At 35.4% G+C, this 15,933-nt stretch overlaps 1 protein-coding gene across 1 annotated transcript in view; it reads left to right on the top strand.

Moving 5' to 3' along the window:
- LOC113073770 (glutamate receptor ionotropic, NMDA 2C-like) overlaps positions 1-15,933 on the top strand; it is a 33,726-nt gene that overhangs the window by 5,313 nt on the left and 12,480 nt on the right. Inside the window, exons 2-4 of the mRNA XM_026246526.1 lie at positions 1,471-1,909; positions 6,837-7,432; positions 12,117-12,231. Coding sequence (XP_026102311.1) covers positions 1,487-1,909; positions 6,837-7,432; positions 12,117-12,231 — 1,134 coding nt within the window. The 5' untranslated portion in view covers positions 1,471-1,486. The remainder of the gene's footprint in view (positions 1-1,470; positions 1,910-6,836; positions 7,433-12,116; positions 12,232-15,933) is intronic.

The raw sequence follows: 15,933 nt of genomic DNA on the forward strand, positions 1-15,933 counted from the left end.
CAAGCAACATATGCAGTAGACTTGTGCACTATGTGGTTCACAAAATGTCAGTGGTGTGAATTGGAATTATTAAACAAGCATACATCAGTTGTTGATTTTTTCTCACTGAAGGTGAGCTTTCGATGACCCACACCATCTGCAAGTTGAGAGATCAGGGACCAGCCCATGTGAAGTGTTTAGAGCTGAGTTTAGACATGGTTTCCTGCTGGATTCATTGTAAACCTCCCACTCAGCCTGCTAATGGCCTGTTGTGTCACAAAGGCACATGCATACTGTGACCAGAACACACGCAATCTGAGATTATGAGTGACAGAAATAGACATTTAGAGCATGTGTATGGTTTTTAAACACAGGATTACTATGCATTAAACACATTTGTACATCTGATTATGTACAATTTCATATTTACATTGTGTATACATGAATTTTCTTCAGTAAGATAAATTAAAATGGAATAAATTAATTTTTTATTTTTAAAATCAGGGCTGAAAATCCTCAAAAATCTCAGTTTATTTGTAATTAATGTGTTTATTTATTTATTTTTTTACGAACTAAAATATAGTTTTATTTGTGTAACTTTTGTGTTTGGAATTTTTGTGTGGATGAGACTTGAGGCATATTAAATATGTATATGAATAACACTAGACTGAGGTAGATTTCTGTAGCAGATCTTTTTATTTGTCACTCAGGCTTCTCTCTTGCTCACAGCAATGCAATACTGTGTCCTATTTTCATCTCCTCACATCTGAACACACAGAATCAATATTGCTAAATAATCACTGCTGCTTGACACTCATTTGCAAGTCTCCCCTGATAAAAATGTAAAAAATTATGTAAATGTACACTACGGTTTAAAAGTTTGGGCCTGATGAGTTTATTTAATGTTTTTGAAAGCAGTCTCTAAAGCTCAAGGCAGCATTTATTTGATCAAAAATAAAATAAAAACAGTAATACTGTGAAATATTTTTACAGTTTTCCGCTTGAATATATTTTAACATATAATTTATAGCTATCTGTGATGGCAAAGTAATTACAAGATTTTCTGCAGCCATTACTCAATTCTGATTTCCCTCACTGATTTAGTGATCAAAACACCTTTCTTATTATCATCAATTTTGCTGCTTTATAGTTTTTTGAGGAAACAGTTTTGAAATTTTTTCAGATTCTTTTAATTGTTGAAAGCTATGCAAATTCTGTATATACTAAACTGTATAAAATGTATTGAATCTCAATCACATATCAGCGTTAATCTGACGGTAATTAAAAAATAAAAGATACATCGAAATAACATTCCTAACACTTTATCGACTTGTTTGTAAGCTACTTTATGGTTTTTACTGACCAATGGCAGTGAACTTTTTTGGAAAACCTGTAAATTATACACACTTAACAGAGAAGACAAATCTGACATTCTCCAAACTGGCAAACATGTAACAATTCTGAAATGTTCTTTCTCTCTCTCTCTCTCAGGCTCTAGGAGGCTGAAATGGCCACTCCTCGAGGGTTTTGTGGTCCCTCTCTTCAGCCCATACTCTTCTTTCATCTATTACTCAATGTAGTGCCTCCCTGCCAGGGACGTCCATTCTTCGGCCCTCCTTCAGTCAACGTGGCTGTGGTTTTCAGTGGTTTGGCCCACCACAGTGAGATCAAGGGCCGTCTGAGTCCAGAAAACTTCCTAGACATGCCCCTGGAAGTGAACCCCATCACGGTGCTGGTGAATGACACTAACCCCAGGGCTTTACTCACACGTCTCTGTCAGACTATGGCAGCAGAGAACCTCCACGGAGTGGTGTTCGAAGATGATGTGGACTCAGAAGCTGTGGCACAAATCCTAGACTTTATCTCTTCTCAGACGTCCATCCCCATCATAGGCATCAGTGGAGGTTCTGCAGTAGTCATCACACATAAAGTAAGTGTTTGAAAGGAGGTAGTGGTAGATATTGGGGATCTATCAGCTGAAAGGAAGCTGGTTTAACAAGCAGTGGGAATTTTCTGAGATCACAATTCACTGCACACTTATGTTTCTACAAAATAATTTTCCTTGCATCTAGGTAGAACCTTTGGATCAATTAAAAACATATTTTAATTACATTTATTCAATATTTTTTATATTTAACTATTTTCAGAAAATATTATTTACTGGGTCACATTCATGAAACACAAACAGATCAAATGATTCAAAAAGCCTTCATAAAGATGATGCATTTATAAAATGACCATTGATCATTAAATGCATCTGAAAATTATGTGATTGTGAATTGCAAAACGTTGTTCAAGGTTGATTTTCTTTGGAACAAACAATCTATGTAAATCATTCATAAAAGCTTTTGTTTATAAGTTTTGGAAATTTTGTGCAGAAACAAAATTGATGATATACACCGAAATGTGCAGAAAAATATATTTGAAATAATATATATTCACACAATCCACACTCCAAAATCGAAGGATTTACAAAATGTTTTTGTTACACAGAAAATAATTTGTCAAAACCTTTTGTCCATAAATGACACATATAGTCAAATGCAGTAATTGTGCATACAAAACATTTTACAAATGATTTAAAGAGAAATTGGCTTGTTTCATGCATGAGGTTTAATGTGTGTGCCAGAATAACAAATTAAGGTTCACATATACAACAAATATTTTAGAGTTATTATAATACAGCATCAAAATCCCCTGAGCTTTACTCAGATATACAATTAAAAAGACAAACCATATATACATCAAAGCATGAAAGAAAAAATATTATATGTATTTCAGATATCAAATCGAGATTTATTCTTGGAGAACGCTGTTGTCACAGCTCTTATTAGACACAGCAAGTCAAAAATAACTGCTGTGAGGACAAGAACCAAAGCATGTTCATGTGGTTTGTGTGTGTATTTTGCAGCCAGCCCCCTGCGATGATTTACTATTGAAGAGCTGCATGGAAAATTGATTTTGTAGGGTGTGAAAATCAATAGTTGTTATGATGTGTATAACCAGAAACCAAAAGTTGTGTCCGATTTTCCTCTGATTACTCAGGTGTGGAAACTTCTGAATAACATCAAGAAATAATATAAAATTACAGCTGATAAATACCCATTTTTCAGTTAAGCGCGTATAAGAAATTTTCCATGACAGTAATTTTACATTCAGGGTGTAGTGAAGGCATTTTGTGTACTTTTATGTCTGGTGGTAGCTTAAACTGTGAATGAAATAAAAACAGTCTTATCTGTTATTGGGAAGGAACAAACACAAAGCAGTCGAACAATCAAACAAATGTCATGGTTTTCACTTTTGAGAAACTTTCATTATTTAATCTCTAGTAGAAAATAGCCATAAAAGTTTGCAACAGCATGAGGTTGAGAAAATGATGACAGAATGTTCATTTTTGGCTTAATTTATCCTTTAATTTGAACAATTATTACTAAAGGCATGTGCAGTTATGTTGAGTTTTTACTATTAGAGCACGCTGTGTGGATTTTGCAGCATCTGATATGGGAAATCTACAATGTTCAAAATATACGCTTTTTAGACAGTAAAACAATCATTACTCATGCAGACTTGCTAAAGATGGATATCTTTAAATGAGAAACACAAGAGCCCTTGTTTTAATGGGACAGATGAGTATCTTCAATACCAGCTGTAGAGTGGAGGACTCCTTCCTGTCCAGCTGTCATTTTTCGAATGCCTTTCAGACTTGCACGACGTGCAGAAAAATGTTGATAAGGTGGTGGTGGTGGGGGGGGGGGTGGAACAGAAAGCCAAAAATATGCATTTGTCTCCAATGCCAGATCATTGTTTAGGAACTGGATTAAAATGCAGCATTCTGGCAGGGATTAATTTTTCGAGACTTTAACCATAGAGCGTGAAATATAAAGATCCTGAATAATTTGCCAAATCTTGTGACCGTGTTCTTATATTTAATAGATCTCTTGCTTCATTCATATTTATTGTTTCAAATTCTCATTTATCTAATAGAGTTATGATATTTTCGACAAAAAAAAAAGAATAGAAAATGTATCAATACTGACTTTAATGTCAGTTATATCAAATCAATTAAGCTGCCACAAGCTGTGAACCATATTTCATGGCTCTCTGAACAACCACACTTTCAGATTATAAAACAGGCATTTAATCTCCTTTGAGATATCATATCATATAAATTTGATGCTATTATACAATTCCTTTGTATAGGCATGTGGTGGGTGGAGTCAGAGACATGTGACAGCCTGTTCTACTTTATTCGAATCTGGACATTTTACAGCAAGATAAACCAATGTATAATGCACATGTAAATCCCATGCAATTGAATAAGCCGTTCCTGATTATTTTTTCTAGCATGAGGAATTGGACTGGAGGTCACAAACATCTGGTATGGGATTTCTCATGAAATCCCAGTAGCATGAAAGACATGTCAATGGCCAAATGCCTTGCAAATAAATAAAGTCCTTTCAGGACAGAGCTTCCCTTTTTGATGAGTGCTCAGCTTCAGACATTAGCCTGAACATAGCCTGGAATTTAATTTAATAGCATTAAATATTATTTTTATTTATTTTAATATTATTGAATGATATCTCTCTCAGGATTTCACCGAAAAATGAACACAAGAGTAGATATTCTGAAGTAAATTTTGAAGAATGTTGCTAGCCAAAAGGTTTTAGTTTGGTTTGGTTGGACTTTCGTTGTATGGATAAAAAATACCGTCACCCTGTATGTGACAGTAAGTGTACAAAAAAGTGTATATGTAAAACCTATTACCAAAATCCTGAAGGTAATGGTCTTGTCAATTGGTTTGTGAGTCCTAATCACAAGAGACCTTGTTCTGGGTTAAAGAAAGAAATCTGTCGGAAAAGGAGGACCCGGTGAGTCCCAGAGCACCTGACTTTCACAAGCCCTCTCTCTCTCCAAGAGGTAGCCTACTTCAACCACAGAAGTTATTTAAAGGACACCGGATCAGTCTGTCAGGAAAGAGGAAAGCTCTAGTCAGAGAGGAGTCTTGGGAGAATGTCTCTTGGCTCCTGACACCCCCAAGCCTCCACACCTATTTTTCTCTATTTGAACTTAATTGGATACCTCCTCCTCCGGTACCTTTGAGTCGTCTCATGCTGTGCGGTGGAAGTAAATGCGGTTGGCAGTGTAGGGCATTAGGACACTTGCTAATTTAAAGTTTAATAAGTGCAAGTGAAATTACAAGAGCACTTAATAGTACTCACTGTTTTTTTCATGCACAATTGTGACTTGATATTGACACTAAGTTTAATGATTCACACATTTTATATATAAATATATATAAAGAGAGAGAGCTTTTTTTTTCAAAGAGTGCATCATACCTGCATGGATAAACTAGTATTTGGTGTCAAGTGTAAAGTGGGATTACAGAAAGAGGAATAATGGTTGAAAGTCATGCAATAAATCAAGTCTACTCCGCGTGGCTGTGGTACAGATAAGATCAATAATCTAGTGAATTGTCTTTGTGTTGTAAATCCAATTCTCGTATCTCATACTTTGGAACACATTCAAGGTTAATGTTGCTCAGTAATGCATGTTATTTCAATGGTATGAGAAAGTCATGTACCATGATTAAGTTACTATGGATCTCCTGTATATGTTCAGCAACCTGTAAAACTGAAATGCTGAAAATTGTAAGGCTGTGTGAGATATGGTTGATATTAAAACATACATAGACTACCTTTAAATATTTTGGGGTCGGTAGGATTTTTTAAAAATGGTTTTGAAAGAAGATTTATGGTCACCAAGGCTGTATTTATTCAAAAACAACAAAAACAGTAAAATATGATAAATATTATTACAATAATAAAATAAATACTTTGATCAATGGAAAGTTTAAAATAAACACATAATTTTTTTTTACGGAAATCTTTTGTAACATTAATTGTCTTTACTGTCACTTTTGATTATTTCATTTTTTTTTATTATTATTTCTATGGAAATAAAAAAATTACTGACCCCAAACTTTTCACCAGTGGAGTACATAAATAAGTATGTATTAAAATTTGTCCAACTCTATAATATACACACTGTAATTTCCTACATTTCAAGGTCACTGCTTAGTCCTATATAACGTTTTCCTAACAGGAGTAGAAGGGCAGTTTTTTTAAGCATATTTCAGAATTTAATTGTATTCTGAAGCACAGTATAACTTAAATGAGATATTTGGGGGAAAAAAAGAGAACACTTAGAGATACCTCCAAATTACTGGTGTTAATCTGGCACCTGGTGCTAATTTCACCAATTATATGATGAACCCTGTTTAACTAAAAACTTTCCTCTAATTCTCACTGAGATTGCAAAAGGATGACTCTTTCGGAAATTGCAAGAGAAGCTGGTTACTCCACATCTATGATTTCTAGAATATTGTGGCTTTATAATGACACTAGTTCATTCAAGTCCTCCACAAGGACTGGTCGTATGGATCTCTCTCGGTGCGTTCAAGAAAGTCAGACTGAAAGTGCACCGAACATTGAAATGAAATAATGACATGGCCGGCTCTGATTTAAACCCAACCGAAAATCTCTGGAAAATCCTTTGCAACAATGTAATGGCTAAAACCCCCACTACAGTTACCGTACTATGGTAGCGATTGGAAGAAGAGTGGACCCAGATCACACCAGCGTAGTCTGGGAACTAGCAATGTTCTGCGGCTGCAGATGTGCTGAAGTCATTCAAAGCAAAGGGGCTCTACAATTTCGAATAATTTCTGACTGCTGTAACCCTCGAAATGTTTAGTTGCAATCTTCTATCATGCTACAGTGGTTACTGTACTTTTATTTTAATTTCTAATTAAACCAGAGTAGATGAAATCTACCGTATCTTCTCTCTTGATTCTACAGGCTGAAGGCTCTACCTTTCTCCAGATGGGAGCTTCTATAGAGCAGCAGATAAATGCAATGTTCAAAGTGATGGAGGAGTACAACTGGGGTAGTTTTGTAGTGATCACCAGCTTGTATCCTGGCTACGAGAACTTTGTGGACTACATCCGCTCCTTCACGGACACCAGTTACTTCCTGTGGGAGCTTCAGGACGTGCTGAGCTTCGAGATGTCCGTGGGGGCCAATGACATCCGCACACGTAGACTACTACAGCAGGTGAACTCGCAAGTGTATCTAGTGTACTCTTCCCATGAGGAGGCACAGTACTTGTTCAGAATGGCCTCTGATGTAGGGCTTCTAGGCCCCGGATACATCTGGATCATCCCCAGCCTGGCTGTGGGGAACCCTGAAGTGTCCCCTCCTGACAGTTTCCCAGTGGGCGTCATTAGTATTATCACAGACCGCTGGAGGAAAACACTACGCCAGAGGGTTCGAGAAGGAGTCTCAGTCATAGTAAAAGGGGTGCACAGTTTCCACAAGTACAGAGGATTCATTCCCGAGGGTCACAGTGACTGCAATAGTCCGGTCAAATCGTACACCAACAATTCTCTCTTCAGGTAAGACTTTTACAGATTGCTAAGTAAAGGTACACTCCAAAAAATGCTGGGTTGTTTCAACCCAACTTTGGGTCAAATATGGACTATCCCAGCTGTTGGGTTACATTTTTTAATTATATTTTTAACCCAAAAGTTATTAACCCATATTTTATTTCCAAGGTTGAGTTGAAACATAGTTGTATTTTTGAAAAACATCTTTAGATTTGTCTTCCCTTGTGAAAGTACAGTAAAAAAATTTGTATACTTTTTAAAAACTTATTATGGAAAGAACATCTTTATAAATAATTTCAGAATTACTTTGAAATCGCCCATGGTTAAGTGTACTGCTGAGTAAAGGTATGGACAAGCATTTATGGTAAACGAAAATACACTTTAATGTCTTTTTTTTTTTCCTATTGAAAATGTATTCAATGTTGTTTTCTGGTCATTTTTACCCAGAATGGATTTTCTTTTCCATGAAAATGCAAATGTTACCACATTGGTCTAAAACTTACTGCTCACAGAGGATAACCCCCCCCCCCCCAAAAAAAAAAAGTTTATCTTTTTTATTTATTTCTGACATAATAAATGAATCAAAGATTTGGTGAAATGTGGCATAATGAGAGATAATTTTTGACTGGGAACACCAAATGAGGTAAAGGATAAGGTTTCAGAACCGCACAAGGGCTATAAATATATTTATAACAATCAAGTTGAAGTTTAGTCCACACGACTAAAGAAATGTATATCTTTAAAGCATTTCAAAAGATTATTAAAACATAATGATATAAAATGTACTTTAAAGTTAAACTTTTAATTTGACATAACTACTGTTCAGTTAAAAAAAAATTTTTTTACTTAGATGCAGTGCTATAAGTGGGCCGGTAGGCACCGGTACTCAGTACCGTCACTTCCAAATATAGCTCTTGAGCATACCGCCACCTCTCCGTGTGCCCAGAACGTGCTTTTAGCGTACCGGTACTCTCATTTGGACATCTGTTTTAATAGAGGCTTTAATCCTTTGCCTGCGCTGCCGCTTTTCAGAGCACCCTTCACAATGCACGCTTCCTAAATCGTCCCACTGAGAGCAGAGACTACATTACCCATATACCCTTGAGTTTTACAAGTGAAAAGCGCATGTGTAGCTTTTGCCGCTGTCAGTGTCAACAACTCAACGTGGCCGTGAAAGCACACACTCGGCTAGGTAAAAATACAAATACAGTGAACAACACTTATATGCTCTCCTGGCTTCAGACTCTGAGTACTAAAAGAACATGGCCAGAATCAGATGACTCGCTGGCTGACACCCCACCAAGCCTGAATGATATCGCTGCAGGTCAGACGCAAGCTAATGAAGTAATGCAATAGCTCTTTTTAAGGGTATTTTTTCAAAATCCTTTTGCACATTTTATTTATGTTCAGTAGCTCTTTCTATCTCAAGCAAACCCACAAACTAATAAAAGGATTTATTATGTTTTATAAGTTTTTTTTGTTTTTTTTTTGTCAAATGTGAACACATTTAATTCAACAGAAAAGTGGAACAAATCTTCAAAATCCTAAAAAATAATTATTCACGCAGCATACTGTAGTTTGCCTATAGAGATTCATAAACATCTTTCCAGACAAAACAATGCGTTCTTGCACTTTTTCTTGTGGTCTTCTTCTGTTGTAATGAGACTGGGAGATTCTCCAGATTTCCTTGTTAAATCTGCCGTTCACCCGGGAGTCACCTTTCTCATTAAATAGTGTTCCAATTGCCTCTCCAAGCTTTCTGTGATCAAGCGTATCAGAGACACATGAGTGACTGGGTCTTCCATCCAGAATGTTCCCAGGCTTCAGTGCTGTTCAGGTGTCTGCACATCTCTCTAGCATAAAAAGAAACGTCTGTCAGAAGACCGTTTAGAAATCTTTAAAGAACTGGCTTTGAGACAGGACACGGACCTTCTTTTCAAACATGGTGACTGGTTGGGCAGTATCAAAGGATTCATCAGTTGGCAAGAAAAAAATATTGTCTTAGAAAAGGGTTTTATCAGTAGAATGGTCTGAAGTGAAATGGTACAATGGGTAGAGGAATAAATTAAAATTACATCTACTCACCTTCATGTTATTTCATGTATCTTCACATGGTTCTTGTCAATAATGTGAAAACCAACAATGAAAAAAGGGACGTAAAAGTAAGATGTTAACTTAAGTCAGTGAGAACTAAATCATTGAATGAATCCTTTTCAATGAATTTTGTGTATAAATCGCACTGATTTGTTCTCAAATCAAAATTCAGCTAACTGACTTGATAAAATCTCATGTGTCAAATTAAAAGTTCAGAAGAAGGGCAGATTATCAGTAAATAATTTAAAATTTCTGTCTGTTTATCATGCTGTGTCAGATCATACGGCTTCAGAAATATTGGAATACTTAATACAAATAGTTGGACTACTTTTGTGTTTTTTTCATTTTTTATTATTATTTATCATTGTCATATTTTCAAACATAGTTTATACATTTTTATATTGCAAATTTTAATACAGCGGAGCGTTTACTAAAGTGCTGTACAAAATCAACACAGTTTAAAACACATCTACACCATAACAGACAAACACGAATAAAAAAACAATACTTCAACACTGCTGGGATGCTAAGGAAAGAAGATGAGATTTTAGGTGATTCTTAAAAACATTTAGGGTTGGAACATGTCTAATATGAGGCGGAAGCCTATTACAATGCTTTGGAGAAACAACTTCAAAGGCCTGATCGCCCCTTTTGCTTATACCTAGTCTTCTGTACAATTAACGTAGATTGATCAGAAGATCTTTAAAAAACTTAAACTTAAAATCAATCCTAAATTTGACTGGCAACCAGCCCATTGAAGACAGAATAGGAGATATATGCTCTCGCTTACGAGTCCCTGAAAAGAGCCTCACAGCCACATTCTGAACTAATTGCAATCTGTTTAAAGCAAATTAGCAGAAACCCACATACAAGAATTGCAATAATCAAGTCTCACCGTGATAAACGCATGAATTGCCTCATCAAGATGACTAAAAGAGAGAAACGACTTATCCTTTAACAACAGTTGTAAGGGAAAGAAACTTGATTTAACAACTTAGCTAATCTGTTTATCAAAATTCACATCATTATCAAACAAAAGTTTTTGACAACAGGTATGACAGTGTCATACCTAAATTTAATAGATCGGGAAGTGCAGGGTCCCCAAAACAGACAAGCTCTGTTTTACTCTCATAAAAAAAAAAAAAAAAATTAAACAATTCATAATAGAATTAAGGGCATTTCTGTCATTTTTCTTATAGGGATATAAATTTGGGTGTCATCAGCATAAAAATGGAAAGCAATTCAATATTTATGAAACATTGACCCTATAGGTAAAATATATAATGAAATTAAAATAGGGCAGAGAATAGACCTTTGAGGAACACCACCTGTCAGTGGAACAGAGGATAAAAAAAGTCTGACCAATGTTGACTAAAAAAAAAAAAAAACAATCAGGGGCAGAACCCTGAATGCCAACCACCTCCTCAAGGTGAGAGATAAGAATCCCATGATTTATTGTGTTGAATGCTGCACTAAGGTCTGAAAGCATAAGAACCACAGACTGTCCTGAGTCCCTTGATAATAAAATATTGTTTAGTACGCTTAAAAGCACAGACTCGATACTATGGTAAGCCTTAAAACATGATTGAAAAAACCTCATAAACAGCATTCTGATCCAAAGAGCTCTGCAATTGAGTTAGAACAATCTTCTCTAAGATCTTAGACAAAAAAAGGAAGTTTTGAAATAAGTCTATAATTGGACAACACGGCTTTATCCAAATTTGGCTTTTTTTTTAAAAAAGAGGCTGCACAACAGCACACCAGAAACAAGGCTATCATTAATAATATACAAAATACTATTACCAATAATATCAAATACTGTCTTAAAGTGCCTCAATGGAAAAATATCCAACAGACAGTTAGTAGGTTTCATCTAAACTCTAAAATCTCATGGTGAACTTTGCACTGTCATTAAATGAAAATGATCTGTGTGAAGTGATTTTTTTTCTCCAGAAATTGTTACTCAAATTTTTAATTATATGAGGGTGAATAAACGGTGACAATGTTTTCATTATGGTAGGAATATTGCTGTTAAAGTAATTAACATTCATATTTAGAGCATATTTGTCCAGTATAAAACACTGAGATTGAATGTTTATGAGCTTTGTTGTTTACAAAGTAGCTAAATCTCATTGATGATGGATAATATGGATATAGAGCTGTCTATATGAACTTCTGTCAAGATTTATTTGTTGATAGTTGTTAGTCATGTCAGGATTTCTGTATAATGCCAGCTGCTGCTGCATTTGCATCAGTAAAATTGAATGACAATGTTAAATCCTGTTCTATTCCACCCGTAGTTAGTCCTATAAGTGAACAATTTGTTTAGGAAAAATGTTCAGGTCTATGAGACAAAGAGGATTAAAGGGAGAGAATAAATACTGTAAATGTATTAGTATCTGTACACTCTGGTTTATTTTCATTTGACTTAGTGAAAGAAAAAAAATAGAGGATGTTTTTGGAATGTCCTCCTTGCTGTGCCTGATAGCCTTCTGTTTCATTTCGGAGATGGATAAAATCCAGGCAATTGTACAATCACTTATAATCAAATCTACTTTTTTTGGTCTACTAATTTAAAGCTGCTACATTTGTTCTACAGACATATGCTAAATGTGTCATGGGAGCATAAGGACCTCTCCTTCAATGCTGATGGCTATCTCACTAAACCTTCCATGGTGATCATTGCTTTGGATCGAGAGAGACATTGGGACAAGGTAAGTCTTGCAAGATATAACGCTAAAAGTAGTTATGTTGAAACATTTCAGAGGTCACCACACAAAGCTAGTAGAGGGAAAACAGCTGGAGATATAGTCTTCGTTATTGCAGCCCCTAAAGTGTTTTATCTTTTATCTTCCTTATGTGGTTGAAAGTCATATCTATCTATTTCTGGAACATATATTAAAATAACACTACAATATAACGATTCTGTAATTACAATTAACTACATTGTACTGAAGTGGCACTTGGTGATAGAGCATAGCACTAGTGATGCCAAGATTATGGATTTGTTTGCTAGGAAATACACAACTTTTTGGGAATGCACAACTGTTTTCAACATTTTTAGTATGCTAGCATTTTTTTATTTATTTTTTTTGCTGCTTATGGTGTTTGTGAAATCGAAGATAATTTTTTTTTTTCAGGATTCTTGGATGAATAGACATTTCAAAAGCACAGCATTTATTTGAAATATAAATATTTTGGAACATTATACAGTAGATGACCTTACTGTCACTTTTGATAAATTTAATGAAAAAAAAATGAAAAAAAGAATCTTGTTGTATAAATGTGAAAATCTCTTATCAATAAAAGCTAAACGTTAACATATGTTGGACCGTTTCAATAACTTTTAGCTTTTATTGATCACAGATTTTCACATTAATACAACAAGAATCGTAAAAGCCAACTTCACAGGCTCTTTCAATGCTAGAGATTTATTACCATACACACCAGGTCATGATGCAATTACACTTGGCTCTCTGAAATAGTCCTTTCTTACTCACATGGCCAGCACTCCAGCACTTTGGCCTCTGTGATAGGGACATGTGTAGGCCGTCTGGCAATGTGTGAACACCACCTGACTACAAAAAGAGATTAGGGGAATAAATAGAGATCAAACTGACATCCAAATTTACATCCGGTCATCACATCCTCCTCTAGGTGGATTAGAGGATATGGATATTAGAGGATGTGTGTTGTCGTCTAAAATGCGCACATATTCTCGCACATATGACTTGTTAATGACAAGAAGATGGAGACACATTTTAAGCAAAGAAAAATTGTAACCTCGTTTTGAAAATAGGTTTTAAAAAGTTATGAACCTGTAAAACCTGTTTCTGTAAATTTCTGTGGCTTTTCCTTTTGCACCAATATTATAAGTAACATTTCCACAATCCGGTTGTAATATTGTATTTAAATGAATTAATTAAAATAGATAAATGTCACTGTTTTCAGCACAAACAAACCCTTTTTTTCTATTTAAATTAGACTCATTGTGCCTTGTTCACAAAAAATCATTGTTTTTTGCACAAGCTGAGTTAACATTGCACTATTAGCCGACATACTATATGTGGAAATTTAATTTAAAAGAGTACATTTTCTATTGAACATGACATGACTGTATGCAATTCATCAAATGACAAGCAAATGATGGAGAAAACTGTTATAACTGGGCAATATCCAGCCACGTTTTGTCGACAAGTGAATTTTGAATCAGTCTTCTGGATCGCAGTGGTGGAGCGATACTGTGCAGTTCCAGCATAGTGTGCCAGAGTCTGCTCTATTCAGTGTGAAATACAAATAGCATTCAGTATAGATTTTGCAGGTGTGTTTGCTAATTTGCATAATTAATTTAGTAAATTAAGCACTAAAACATTGCAGACAGCATGTGCACATAAACTATGCAATTAGTGAGAGTAATTTGTTCTGCTGTTAAGAAGTGTGCAACAAGTATAGTTTCTTCTAAGATTTTTTACATTATTTTTTTTAAAGTATTGATAGATTTATTTTATTTTAAAGTGTTTAGTTTTAACTCCCTCCTCTGGCCTTCGCGGCTCACCTGACCCCCCTCTGTGTGACATAACAGTTTATCTATATCTGGTCACATTGCTCTGTGGCCCCTCTCACGCTCCCATTGACACTCTCTGCACCACCTCACTTTCTCATGCTGTGCACACTCTGTTCATGTTTTGTGCTGAAGTCATTAGTGAGATGAATCATTGCTTCCCTCTTTTAAAGTACTGGCATACTGACAGCACCGAGACTGTGTTTCTCTGCTGGTACCATGTTAGTATCTCAAAGAAAGACAAAGCCCATGACGCAGAAGGAAATGTGAGAACATTGGTATCACTTAACTATCACATGCTTTGCAGACGCAGGCTGAAACAATATGAAGCTTATTTGTTGTCCAAATGTCAACAAAAACAATGTCATCTTCTGAGAATTCTGCCTAATTTGCCTTGCTTCTGACAAACATGTAGCACTTAATGAGATGCTCTGCCTTTGACAACAACAACCAAGCATACAGGAAGTGTTATTATCCTATTTTCTACTTGTATTAAAAGGTAATACGGTAATTTTGCTGTTTAATTTCACACAATTAAATGGGTAGTTGCACTTTATATTTGCACTAAATGATTTTTACTTCCTATTTTGCAAGTTACTGAGCAGTAAAAGCTAGTAGTCCATATATCTGAAAAGTAAATAAATAAAGTAAATAAAGTTCTCCAACTTATATAAGACAAGTAAATAATCAGAACAAAGACACAAAGGACAAGGAATAGAACAAATAAATACAACTGAATACAGCAAACCTAACAGTCTGTCTAACAGCATTCATGTAAGAAATATTACAGAAATTAAAGGAATCAAATTTAAAATACACTGCATGAATAAAATATACATTAATTTTTTTATTCAAGCTTAATGTACTTTGTGTGTTCGCGTTCCAGGATTCAATTCACTTTCATGGTTTATTGGGCTTTTGATAACTCATTTTAATATCATCCACATCACACTCTTTGCTTTCTGATTCATCCATGTTTCTTTATTGCTGTGATGTGTTAAGAACTTTACAAAGTCCTGTCGGTTGAGTATATTTACATATGGTTATAAATAGCGCACATTTGGCTACAGTCTCTATGATTGGTTTGAAAAGTAGATATAGTGGATTTCTTGATGATTCAAAATTGCCCATCCCTACTCTCTATAACCCTTTCTGAAGAGACCTGAAATCTATTTTTGGTTGCAATTCACTAGTTAAGAATCACTGCAATAGACAAAATGCTGCTGTAGTTTAAATACATGACGACTTCGTTTAATATTTGGACAGACATTGGCTTTTGAAAAACTCTTCTGAAGCATGCTAGGCAGCTGTAAAACGCAATAGGCTATTCCAAATAACAGATATCTGACCAAAATCTGGTTTGCACTTCATAACAAGAATAGAAAACCCTGCTTTTACAGCCATTATATTCTGCTGCATCACTATACTTTTCACTTTCCCCACACAGCCTATTTCAGTCGCTGGTCTGAAATTTAGTGGTCGCTGCTCACTAAACAGCCAGAAATAACTGCTGGGCTTTGTCTCGATTCAACAATTTCAGAACACCTTCATTTAATGTGCAAATCAGATGTTCTTTAGTGCTCTTGTCATCATTGCTAATGTTCAGATGTGATGTGCCACCAGGCTGTCACACCTGGAGTCCTGAGATTGAATCTATTTGTTCTGCTGAAGTTTATGAATGATTCTTCAATAAATCCCTGTTACCGAGGCTTATCACGCTCACTTCCCCTCACAGCTAATACCATAACCAAACATGGATTACAATTCCCAATCCGAAAAGCATCCACTGCATTTGGGAAAGGCTGTCAAACAGCTGCTGCACAATTATTGGCAACACTTTCCCGAGCTTTCCTGT

Source organism: Carassius auratus, unplaced genomic scaffold (assembly GCF_003368295.1).
Source record: "Carassius auratus strain Wakin unplaced genomic scaffold, ASM336829v1 scaf_tig00012847, whole genome shotgun sequence".
In the NCBI taxonomy this organism is placed as follows: domain Eukaryota; kingdom Metazoa; phylum Chordata; class Actinopteri; order Cypriniformes; family Cyprinidae; genus Carassius; species Carassius auratus.